Source organism: Aphelocoma coerulescens, chromosome 4 (genome assembly GCF_041296385.1).
Source record: "Aphelocoma coerulescens isolate FSJ_1873_10779 chromosome 4, UR_Acoe_1.0, whole genome shotgun sequence".
Taxonomy (NCBI): domain Eukaryota; kingdom Metazoa; phylum Chordata; class Aves; order Passeriformes; family Corvidae; genus Aphelocoma; species Aphelocoma coerulescens.
Window position 1 is genome coordinate 60,473,144 of NC_091017.1, and position 13,335 is coordinate 60,486,478.

The 13,335-nt window shown below is 35.9% G+C and overlaps 1 protein-coding gene across 2 annotated transcripts in view; it reads right to left on the reverse strand.

Moving 5' to 3' along the window:
- Nucleotides 1-3,773: 3,773 nt before the first annotated feature.
- Nucleotides 3,774-13,335, reverse strand: part of TBC1D19 (TBC1 domain family member 19) — a 44,462-nt gene continuing 34,900 nt past the window's right edge. For both annotated transcript variants that reach the window (XM_069012195.1, XM_069012196.1), the window contains exons 15-21: nt 12,094-12,138; nt 10,819-10,851; nt 8,400-8,509; nt 7,040-7,131; nt 6,182-6,297; nt 5,284-5,354; nt 3,774-4,294 (exon numbers count right to left, since the gene is read on the reverse strand). In XM_069012195.1, coding sequence (XP_068868296.1) covers nt 4,220-4,294; nt 5,284-5,354; nt 6,182-6,297; nt 7,040-7,131; nt 8,400-8,509; nt 10,819-10,851; nt 12,094-12,138 — 542 coding nt within the window. In that variant the 3' untranslated portion in view covers nt 3,774-4,219. The remainder of the gene's footprint in view (nt 4,295-5,283; nt 5,355-6,181; nt 6,298-7,039; nt 7,132-8,399; nt 8,510-10,818; nt 10,852-12,093; nt 12,139-13,335) is intronic.

Sequence of the window (13,335 nt, forward strand, 5' to 3'; positions counted from 1 at the left end):
CAAATTGCAGCACACAACCTCTGGATTCTAGAGATTTCAGATTATTCCACAGTTATTTGCTGCAACAAGTGGTTCAGATCACAGACATGCAGGCCCTCACCACAAGCATGACCATGTGCTAAAAGCCTGAAGCCTCCAAAAGGGTACTTTTTCCCTTCTGTACTGAGTCCTAAAGCTGTGAATCAACCCTGAATCCCAAGTGCCGGAGTTGTCCTTCAGCACTTCTGAAAGTATCCACAAGAACGATACCCAGTATCATTCCTACGGCCGCTGGAGGGGGAATCATTCACAGGGGGTGTTTCTCCTGCTGGTGCTGCCCAACGGGAAGGCTGGCTAATGCCCCTCTGCCCGCCATTCCCAGGGGCCCTCACCTTAACCCTGGCCCTGGCCCTGCTGCATTCCCTGCCCAGTGGTCAAGCTTCCTGGAGCTGGAGGAAACCTGCTGGAGCTGGCTGGGCAACACAAAGCTCTGTTGATCTCAAATATGTGCTTCAGCTAATTGCCTTTCCTGTGTGGGCTGTGGGCTGTGAGGATGGAAGCCACTGGGTCCAGCACCTGCAAGCAGCCAGGCACAGACAGAAATGGCCTGGAGGAAAAGAAGGAAAAGGAAGCACCCAGCAGCTCCCATCGCCCCAGCTGCATCCGTCCCCTCCCTCCCCCATTTCCTCACATAAAATACTGGACAGAATATTTTACTGATTTGTTAAAATATGTTGAAAGGCTCTTCCCCTTCCTCTCTGAAGATAACAGCCCTTCAGTTTTGCACTATATTTCAGTATCTTTTATAAAATGCTTATTTTATTGTTAATTAACAGCTCATTGTATTGCTTTCCCCAAGCTGATCCTTATACAGCAATTCTGTTTCAAAGAATCCCTTCAGTCTTTTTGGAAGCATTTAATAAAATTCATCAGAAAATAGTAAAATAGGTGCAAGCTTCAGCGTATTTTTTTTGCTGTTTTCTGGCAACAGCTGGAGACTCCTTGCAGCCTTTTCCCTTTACTGGGATATCTAACTGCTTTATGGTCTTCATACTGTCATCATTTCCCATAATAAAATTTGTTACTATGGCAAAAAAAAAATCCACTAAAAATTATAAACTGTTCTAGTTATTCAGTTGTTCCACGACCCAGCCATCAAGATTTGAGCTTCAACATATTTTTGGAAGTACTGAAGGAAGATAACTTGGGTACATTTTAGACTAGACTATTTACTTTTGCATTTTTACAACAGTCTATTTGACATTACAAGAAACCCTTGACAGACCATTGCCAGAATCCTAAGGTAAGCAGCAAAAAATATGATCATTATCTATAAATATGGAGACAACTTGTTCTTGTACTGAAAAGTCTGTTTATATCGATTTCAGATAGGGAGGAACAGACCAAAACAATTTGACTAAATTGAGCCATTGGACATTAGGCTGAGCCTGTTTAAACCAATGTAATTATCAATTTAGATACGATTCTAAAATCACATCTGGCCATTACTTAAAACAGCAAAAATTAAAAAGGAGTTTTACGAATTTGGAAGTCAAATGACAGACTACAGATGTCAAGAAGTTTGAACTGATCTCTAAAGCTAAAAAATTAAAACTTAAATAATTGATACTACCTATGCATACAAGAGAAGTATCTAGCTGCCAGATAGAAACCAATCATTTTAATATTAACAAAAAAATTGAATTTGTACTATTTAAGCAAGGGAGATTAAAAATACAAGTATCAGCCAGAATTTGAAAGAGTATTTTGCTAGAACTAAATGAGTAACTGAAGGGAACATGAAAACAACATCACTTCAGTCAAAGCAACATTTTAAAATAAATTTTTAAAAATATATAAAAATCTAACAATATAGTTGAAGCTTAAGGTGAGGATCTAATTCATTTTTAAATCTCATTTTAATCTCATTTTAAGCACTTATGCTCAGTATTCCGGTATATAAAAAGGTGCATGGAGACCCTCACGAGCTCCAGAGCACAAGGTTCCCTGTCCAGTCATCAAGAAAACACCAGTGCAGGTCAGGAACAGTTTAAGTACCCCAGGGGGGAAGGTGGAGGGGATGCAAGGGAGATGGGAGATAAAACCAGACCTTATTCTGTTAGTCACAGAACTGCTTGTTCAAATAAGAATCCAACAGTCTCTATCTCTGCCTACTTATAGCACTTCCAAATTTATTGAAAGTGAAAAAGAGAAAACACTGCTCAAAATCCCAATCTGGTACTGTTCAGATTCTGCACCATGTACTAGCACAAAGTGAAGGGAATTAGAGGGTCAGCAGGCCTGTAGGGAATCTCCCTTGCTATTTAGTAAATACTTTTAATTCTTTAGAACACCATGGTAACCTTGTAATGACCTTACTGAGCCACAATCCTTGTGACTGCTTTGTAACATTATAATTTCTAAACTGCTACCCAATTTATGGATTTTAAAACTGCAAAATGCTGCATTTTTAGAGGTAGATGCATATTATGTGTTGTTCTGAAGATGAAATAAGATCTTGTGGTTAATACACAAACTGAGTATCCAGAAAAGTAAACAGAAGTTCAGGAGAGGAGAGACTGCTCACCTCCTTTAGGAATTTACTCTGAAATCTTTAGCAAATCATTTAATCTTTCTGTGCCTTCATTTCCCATATATAAAACAGGGTAATACTTGCTGTAAAGGACAAAAACTGTCATGTGTCTTTTTAAAAACTAAATGTCATAGAAAAGCCTCTCATTAAACAGTTAAAATGACTTCTTGCAAATATTAAGGAAAACATCAGTTTTCTTTGTTATCCAGAGCAAAACTTCCCCAAATATTCTCACACTGCTATATATCTGCTAAGCAGTTTCGTTCTTTATATAGGAAGTGATACTACCGAGTCCACAACTTTACCTTTTTTTAAGTTAGCCTTATAAATTTACTAGTTCAGTAAGTTTCTACTACATTATCCTGACAGAGACAACAAGATTCACAGACATAAAGCTCATAACCCTATCTGAGACTACAGCTTATATCACTTGTCAAATTTTGAGGAAACTATGAAGGATTAATATATCACTGATTTACACTCAGTATGACTAATAATGACAGCTACATGTACATAAGCATGTACATGTACATAAACCACGCAAAGACAGAAGTCCTATTGCAAATGCAGTCACTATATAACCCATGATGGTTATCTGACTTAGAGCCTTTTTCAAGTGTTAACATATATTTACTCAAATCAGATTATTGATTCCAACTTTGTATTAAACAAATCAAACAAACTTTGTGAGGAAGACCTCACAAACAGATGATGCCAGCCTGACTGTAGTGACAACCCATCACACATCAATACGAGCAGGGCTCTTGCACTGAAGCCTGAGCTGTTGAATAACAGAGGCCGGAACACTGTCAAAGGCGTAGCACTGCTCTCCCAGAGAGGGTGTGGGGCACCACGAAAGGACTCTTGGCATCATTCTCAGGGGAATATTTTGTCTCATGCAAGGACTGGCTCCACAGGTTCTGAAGGAAGCTATGCTCAGGCCTTCTCTGCAGGGAAACATATTTTATGCCTTTGATGGGACTCTGGGTAGAAGTTCAACAGACACCTGAGACAGCTGTATACCTAACCAAAGATGAATGGGAAATGCGTGACCACATCTCTGTGTATGAGAAGAATAAACAGGAGCAGTTAACATGAGAAAGAACATGGAGAAAATTTCTGTGAAAAGAATAAATAAGATAAGGATAGAAAACTGATGGATGACCCCATCTTTTCCTTAGAAAACAAGAAAAAAATAATCTTGCAAGTAAAAGTATCTTTATTTTCTATTTTCTCACTTGACAGTACTGGAGCTGATATCCTCTAAGCTGTAAGCCTGAAAAAGTAATTTCATATTAAAAGAGTAAGAGTTTTTACAACTCTGACAATAACATCACAAAAATCAGATCACGAATTACATTTACTTTAATATTACATGCATTTTAGACAGTGATTCATATCTTTTACTTGTACAAGTAGTCATTCTCAATGTACAAGTAATTACCATTGCTTTTACAGTGAAATTCATTAGCATGCACTTCACACAATCATGTGCAAAGTTATTTTTTCCAGTTAGAAAATATTAAGGTAATTATTTCTAAGTTGATTTTATACATGGAGTTTAATTTTGGTTTTATGCAGACATTGCATAGTTGATGCTTAGCTTCTCCCTCCAGAAATACTGGAATGTGGTATTGTTGAAGCAGATCAAGTGACTGTAGCAAACAAGAAGATTTGAAGAAGAGGCATAACTTTCAGGGTTGAAAGATCAGCAAGTACAGCCTAGGATGAAAATCAAAAAGGCTTGTTAAACTTGGCATTTGAATCAAATTTCCTTAAAGCAAGTTAAGAAGTCAGGAAAAGATTCAAATACTGACTACAATACTGCCAATAATCAGATTTGGACATGACTAGAAACAAATTATATTGGTTTATGTTAGTACCTTATTGCATAATTTTTCATTCTAACATTTCAAAGAAAAAACACATTTACCCAATGTATAGTACCCAAGTAACTTTATTTTAGCCTTTAGCCTTACTTCAAATATACACGGCATCATGGGTGAATAAGGAGTCTAACATTTCAACTTGCTTCTAAAAATAATTGGGAATTAAGAATCCTTATCCTGTGGCTTGGCTAGTACTTGTGAACTAAGTCCAATGTAATGCCTCAAATAATCAATGTCTTCTCATGAAAGTATGTTTAAAAAAAGCCAAAGAAAGTGATCACAAACTCTCAAAGTCTGGAAAAAAAATCCATCCCCATATAGCTGAAAAAAAAATAATAAGTTACTAGATATAAATAATAATAATCTTCATCCTAATAACTTCATTTTCTTCATTTCCTATGACAGTACACACAGTGAAATTTCAGATTCACATTGCCAAATTAATCTTGTAAAATTTTTGTAATTTTTAGAACAGAAGCAACTAAAATGTACAGAGGAAAAGGGTACAAACCTCTGCAATATTGCAAAAACAATATATCCCACTAACACTGATTATATATTAAAAAGAAAAAAAAACTAATTGTACAAAATAATTGTATAACTGCATTTTTACAGCAAATATGCTTTATTTCCTTTTACTCCAGAAAAGCAGCATTATGTACACATAATGCATGTTCACAATTTCCTTATTTTTTACCTAAGGTAAGAATTTAGACAGAAAGATTTGCACTATGCACCATGTGCCATGTGAATCTTAAGTTACTCTTATTGGCAAAGCATCAGAAACTATTTCAATCTCCTCTAAGTGAAACTTATCCTTACTTCAGCTGCAGCCAGTGATGTCACCTCCATCAGGTTGACTGCTCGGAAAGCAAACACAGCAGCTGCCAGGACTGAAAGAAAATGTCCAATATTTAAATTTCTGACCTGATAAGTGGTGGTTAGAATTAATCTTGATATAAAATACCAATTTTCACTTAGCTTAATTATCCTGATTCTGAAGAATAATATACAACAGGTGGCTGGGTTTGAGTTTCTTTGACCACCCTTTCAGACAGGAAAAACACAACATTCTTTCAGAAAAGTCTGAGTGAAAATGCCTGAGTTTAAGATGATTAGCTTTTAATTAAAAGGGACAAGCTGTCTTGTATGTACAAATGGAACCAAAACCTTTTCTCTTCTACTCACCTACTTTGTATTTGAAAACTGACGCAACTGAAGATACATGTTTTCTTTAAAACTTCCATATTGAACCTTCATAAATATGAGGATATTATTTAACTACAAAACTTTCAAAGTGTCTTAAAAGATGCCACTTCAAAGGCAGAAATCCAGCAAAATCAGGGGACTCTCAATTGCTTTAAGTACTGTAGAAGTAGTTGCCATAAATAACATGAATCTTGTATTTTGTGAAAGGTGATGAATTCATTTACCACTACCACTGAAGCTGGGAGAACATCTTATGTTCTGTTCAGAGAGCACTTAGCATTTTTTGAGCATTTCCATAAAAAACCAAATTACCTGACATGTTTTTTATTAAAGATGCAGTACTCATGCAATTCCATTTTTCTAGATGATATATGCTTTGACATGTATGTAACCTGCTGTCTTCATTCAAAGAGGAACCATTTTCTTCTCATCACAAAATACATTGAAGCTAACATGTATTTGCCTTACATTAACACAGACTTCACATGTTTTGTAAAAATAATTCTATTACCAGCAAGAATTTCTAGAGAATTGTATCCCAGGATTCTGTCCCACAGAAGCAAGAGCTGGTCTGTAGCTAAATAACCAGAAAATGCTCGTACCATCCATTTAAATGAAATTCGTAGCCTGTAAACAAGTGACAAACAATGGTTATTATATTTCTGCCTCCCATAATGATCAGATTGTCTATAAATTGAAAATATTTCATTGTACTTCCACATTTCTCTTCCAGGAAGAACAAGCATTTTCTCCTGCTGCAGTAATAATCAGTATTTTAATTTGCAACAGCCATCATAAAACTATTTAGCATCTCATTTGATAAAGTACTAATATCATTCTCATTATCATTATGATCAAACAATCACATTAGAGTGATCCTCAGCTATTATCACCCTCTATGTTTCATCCTTTCTGCTATTATGCTATTAAGATGGATACCAATTAAGACAAAAAGGTTTTCAGGTTCTGTTGTGCCTGGCACCATGAGTTCACTATCGAATGACTCTTGCTCTCTCGCCCCTTCCAGTACCTTCTGCAGCAACTAACACATCTCTGTGTATTCTGTCCCCTACGAAATACCTTAGTTCCATCAGATCCAACATGAATTACTGAAATTTAGCTGAATAATGCAGCATAGAGCATTTCTCACAGAATAAATTTCTTTTTCACAGAGCATACTGAAGAAATGCACGAAGCACAGATATGCAGGTTAGACAAAGCACTGCATTTGACTCTCAAGGAAAAATGGCACACTGATGTTTATACTTTTGTGTAATTTCTCATAGCTCTTAAATTAAAATACTGCAGAACAGCATTTTCAGAATGATGAATGTGCAATACTTGTAACAAGTCAGAAAGAAGTACTTACGGCTGAGCTCCAATTTCTCGGAGGTGATAGAAGAGCTGGGGCAGATGGGTTTGTAGAAGAGTCTCAAAAAGCAAGCACAATGATACAATGCCCTAAGGAAACAAGATCATATCCTGAATACTAACACTCATCCTGTCAAATCTGAGAAAACAGTATCAGCATGTAAGTGTGCATCAATTTTTAATTCAAGCAATAAAACACTATTAATGATATAATATGCAACTCAGGTGAGAAAGGCACAAGCAATTCTAATACTTTCAGTCACTACAGCCTTGCTCCTGCAATTCTGTTGTCATGGGTTAAACAGTAATGAGTATTTTGGACCAAACCACTACATCTGTGTATGTATTAGCAACATAATACGTACTGTTAGTCCCTTTCAGCTCTGAGTTGCTTATGGTGTTTGTATGTCAGGGCTGAAGTACTTAATTGGTTATTATGATATTATCTACTTGAAATACTTCTACTTTGATGAAACAGACTTCAGTTGCACTAAAAAATAAAGGATGTAAGAAAAAGTATCTCTCTGATAAGTAAAACCAAACAGCAATAGGGATAACTACAAAAATAGTTAAACATAAACACGTTAAAAATTGTTTCAAAAATTACCATGGAAATGAATAGACTCTGGTTTGACCCCTTTCTCTGCTATTAAAGATGGAAAGCACAATACATAGCCTTTAAATGGTATATCAAGAAAAGGATTTTCTTTTAACCAGGAAATATTTTCAAAAAGCAATGTAACTCTTCAGCACTTTCTGAAGGAAAAAAGAAATATTTACTCTGTTTTATCCTTCACAAATAGAAGACAAGCCAATTTTTACAACTGTTGTACATTCAAGACAGCTGGTCCTGGTCACAAACAGCCACATTATTTAAACTCATCTAGTAGTACTAAAAAACATGTGCTGTCATAGCAAGATACTTCAGTTAAAGAAACAGACACTAAATTGGTATCACTGAAACAATATCCCTATACATATATTTTAGTCCCTTTACCCCAGACAATAGTTCAGAGTCCATTTACATGTCTTCAATGAAAGTGAGTTTGCATTTATGTGACCCCTTGAACTGAGAAACCTATTAGATTAAATACTTGACTCTTATAAAAGACCCCATACCCTCATAAAATGAGAACTTACTATTTTAATAAGGTATATGATAGCAAAGACTAACACTGACATAGAAAACAACAATATCCAGACTGGAATTACCTAATAATTTTCCCAAGCTTGCCTGAAATATTTTATTATATTTAAAAGGATACATTTCAGTCACATAGAAAACCATGCTATTGTATATTATTGTTTTGTAGCAAACAGAGTATCGAGTGAGTGGATTTAATTCCTAATGAACTTACAGAGGGATGAGAAGAGATGGAATGGAGTCTGAAGAAAAAACGCACATACATCTCACGGAATATCTGATACAATTTGGAAGGTTCATGGTACAGAAAACAAAGTGGAGCAACTGAAAGGATAAAAGAATTATAATTGACTCAACACTGTAAACTGCTGAAAGAGTTCAATGATTAAGTGCATGAAGTATGAGGAAAAGCCAATTAATTGATAGCACCACAATTTACAAAAACATACTAAACCAATTATTGAGAAAGAAGTATTCAATAACAGTCTATCATTTAATGTAAAAAGTCAAAAAAAGGAGAATGATACATTCTGTATATTATTCCTACATATTTCAAGAAGTCAAACCGATTAGAACCTGCTTACTACAGTGCTGGATTCAGAACCATAAGAAATATGCTGTAAGGAGAGCGTCTTTGGGGTGTAGGGCAATGTGAACAGTGCAAGTTTTTGATTCAACTGTCTGTAACCTTCAGTGTGACGTGGGGCCCAGTGACCAGCTCCAAACTGATGCCCTATTTGTAAGACTGCTTGAAGATGGATATTGTGAAAATGAAAACATTAAAAGAACAGCTTTTGGTTGCCACAATTATAACATCACTAAGTATGACAAACTGATAAAGACGTGTTTATTTCTTACAAGATCTGTAAATCATGGACATTTGGTAGTTTACTGTTTAGAAGTCTTCTAGTACACTTGATTCAAAATAAGAATTGATTACATTTGTAAAACAGGCGCTCTGAAACTTTTCTTGTTTCGTAAAAGTCTAGCATATAGATAAATCTGTTATATGCACAAACATAACCAGTTCCTTGAGACTGACAGTCCATTCACTCAATGCATTTTCACAGACAGTTGTCCTTATACCTTTTTGTGAATAGGCTTTTGATCTGTCCACTCATCACACTGACTGCTTCATTTTACAGGTGCATACATTTTAGTTAACAGCTTACATTTTAACATACTGGATATGGATACACTTATCTGCATACTTATGGACACACGCACACAGATATAGGTACATTTTTTATATATATACAGATATATGCATGTGTGAATTTATTTTTATATCTAAATATCAGAGAAGTTGGCTTAATAAAAAACATAGTGTCTGTGTATGAGAGGTGGGGTGCTAAGGTAAGGTGAGATGTTCACAGAAACGTGTATTTCTGTAGGGGTAAGAAAAGCAGAGGGTGTCACCCGTGTTCATGTTTTTAATACTTGAAGATGGAGGTGGAATTGTCAGCGTGCACATGTACATAAAGGCCAAGAGGGTAACAGAACAGCCTCTGACAGCTGGCACCCTGACAGTGTATGCATGCAAACAGGAAAAAGGGTATAGGATTTTCCTAAGGACCCAGACACTTCCTCATATAGCAGCACAGCATGGAATACAGAAGATGCTCTGCTTGGTCCCAGCCACTGTGCCCACAGCCTTGAGCTACATTACCATGTTTCTGCTGCCTTGCTTTTTACCCTTCCTCCTTCTCAGAGCCAGCATATTCTGAGCCTGTGCAAAAAGCAAGGACAGAAGGGAGGGAGGAACTCCCACCCCAGTTTGGGAGACACTGTTCTCAAGGGCAGAGTCATATCCAAACATTTTGAAAAGCAGTTCACATGGAACAAGTGAACACCATCTAGTGAGTCCCTAAGGAAGAGTTTGTAACTTAAGTGCTCATTACTTCAAAGACTTTAGATTCCCTATTCAGGTTCAAATCTGTATTTCATATTTAAATTGCATGATTTTAATGATTGTGTGATCATTAAACTTTATTATTAGCAAAACATAGCATTTTAAGTATAATCTTACAATCTGCTTGCCCTGTGATGTTACAAATACCTTTGATAAACCAAAACAAAAAACTGAAAAGCCAAAACATCTAATCCCACACCTGCAATAGCTGCAATACATCTGTAACCCAAGGAGATTTTTCTGCTTCTTTCCTAAAAATCTTGTTGATATTTGTGCTTTCCTTTGTGCAGTAAATTAGCAACCATTCTATTATGTAATGCTCTTTTAACACCTCTTGTAGGAAAATGGATAGAGCAACAGGCCTTTCACATTATTCTTGTTTTTAAAAACTCTTTTCATACGTAAGTTGGTCTACCCAGAAGTGAAGCACAAGGAAAGAGACTTTATTGGTAAACTTCATCCCTCTATTCATACACATTAAGATGCACAGCTTAGCTCAGCTATTAGCTCTCAAACAAGAAATTCCCACGTGGCAGCGAGCTATACTATAAGTGAATAAAACAGCCAGAAATTTTTAAAATTATATTCAACAATCTTCATATACAAAGAAACATAAAAGCACACACACAAGTTTAAGAGTTGCAGGAGAGCACATACTGCTTTAAACTGCAATACGACAAAAAGCAATCCTGAGGTTTTAGTGTAGGAGAGTCACACTTACCATACATAGAAAAGCCATGAAAAGGAATTACACCTACAAAACAGAAATATTTATTCTTTTGTTCTTTTATAGTCCTCTTTATCCATGCAAAAAACATTATTCCCCCCCCCACGTTATCAAATTGTATTCTGCTTACGTCAGGAATAAAGTATTTCCTTGTTATTGCACCTGCACAGATTTCCATCTTGTAAATACTTAAGTACAGTATCACCTGCGTCAGTACAACCAATTACAGGCTTAAACACAAGCTATAGCTCCTAGAAAGCCAAGTAAAGCTCAGTTTCCGTGAAGTTGTTACATAGAAGCTTTGCTGATATCAGAACCTAATTTCAGGTACATGACAACCCATAAATGTCATGCACTGACAAAAACAGAGTAGGGAAAAAAGAAGGCCAAGACCTCTAGTAATTCATGGAGTACTCAGACAGAACATTGACAGTACTTGGCAGTTGTAGCATGACAGGTCTCTCCTCCTTTCCAGCTGATCTTAGCTCCCATTCACTAGATTTTATATAAGACTGGTAAGAGGGAGCTGCTTTGGCAAAAAATCAAAAGAACAATGCTTCATGGCTGCAAGGAATTGTGGAGACAAACATGGAAAAAAGAAAAACAAAAGTTTGTACTGCAAATGACTCCACTGAAATACAGAAGACATAAAAGACAAGGCCAGATTTGGGCCAGATAAAAGACAAGATACAGATTTAAGACTGGTGATGTAAGGCCTTGAAAGCAAGAGCAAAGAGCTTGAACTTAAAATACAAACGCAGGGAAAGGATTCAATAGGGATTGAAACGGTCAAGGTAAGAGCTGAAAAAAACAATTTTAATAACTGAAGTTATAACAACAGCAATGATATTAACTTAAAATTACATGGATCTGTTGTGTCTGAAGTTTTAATATGAACACAAATTTTGAAAGGAAAGGACTTTATGGTGCGGTTTGCTGAGTACTGAAAATCTGGGAGGTCAGCCAGTTTCAGCATGTATCATTCAAATCCTCCAAGTGCCAATACAACACTGAATACAAACTGCTGCACCACAAGCTGTTTTCCTTCTCCTTACCACACACTTAGACAAACTCTGTTTGTGACTACTAACACCAGGCTGAATGTGGGTTTGGAGTAGCTTCCTTCCAGCTTACTCTTTTAAATTAATGAATTTCAGAGTGACAGCAAAACATAACTTGTAATAGAACAAGGAATTATCATGTATTTGAGAAAAAAAATCCTGTATCTTGCCAATCTACCACTAGAGGAGGCAATAGTATAATTCATACCATTTGGAGGATAGAAAACAGCATATTCTTCCATTCCAAGTTTTCCTGTGAACCATCAAAGCACAAAGAAAATGTCATTAAGCTATAAAAAGGTATAAAGATTTAAATCATTGAAATTTAAGAAGTAGATTTTAAGTTACAGTCACAAAAATTGTAACTAATTACATTACTGACCACCTGATACTGTCTAAAACAAGCAAGCGATGCAATGTCAGATATAAAACTGAAATGCAGCACCAACAAAGAAGGATGACAAACAACAGAAAAGAGGAGGAAAATTTCAGGAATGCTGTTCCATTGAGATTTCCATTTGGGTATGTCTTAGGAGCTCTAAAGGTGTTTGCTGCAGACTGTGAAGCTAGGAGGGAGTAAGGGCAGACTGACCTAGGGACAGGAAAGGCATTTAAACAGATACAACCACAGATAAAAAAGATTCAAGGCTTCATTAGGTCTGCAACAGAGAGGAAGATAACAAACAAATATTTAAGTAATCTGCTGCATACAAAAGACTTTTAAGTCAAGAAAATCACTGATCATATAGACTGACCATATAACTTTTTTATCTTCCCTGCAAAATGAACACATTATATTACTAAACCATATTTTAACTATAGAACCTAATAATCCAAAATCCTTTAATAAAAACAATTTATTTAGAAATATAAAGGTGTTATTAAGCATAATTACAGCTAATTAAAACCTGCGATTCTTAGTTCTAAAATGAGAACATTCAACTAAAAATTTAATTAATTACATGAAAATTCATAGAATATTCTGTGTATTCTGTTTACTCTTCACAGTAGAAGAGTAGCACTTGAAACTTTTGTCAGGTTCAATGGAATCTGGACCTTGATATTTTCCTACAGCATCAACTGACTAAAATAAAATAAAAATTACCTGCAAAACTCCCGCCTACTAACCCATGAAAACAAAATCCAGTACTTTCCAATTACACAAATGAGTTGATTCATTAAACTAAAAAAATATTTTCTCCTTTTCCTTTCAATAGTTTGCTTGTTGTGCAGCCAGGAATTATAATCTGGGAGGATGAGTATTTTTAGCACAAAGCACATCTCTTGGAAAATTGGCTAAAAATAGGACATACAAGCCTTTCGGATTTACACTGCACAGATTTAGGTATCAGCAACATCATTCTCCAGATTTGTCAAGGAATATGCAGGATGTTCTGCATAGCTGAGTTTCTGGGCTGCCATGGCTGTGTCTGAAGTGAAACCTGGGATT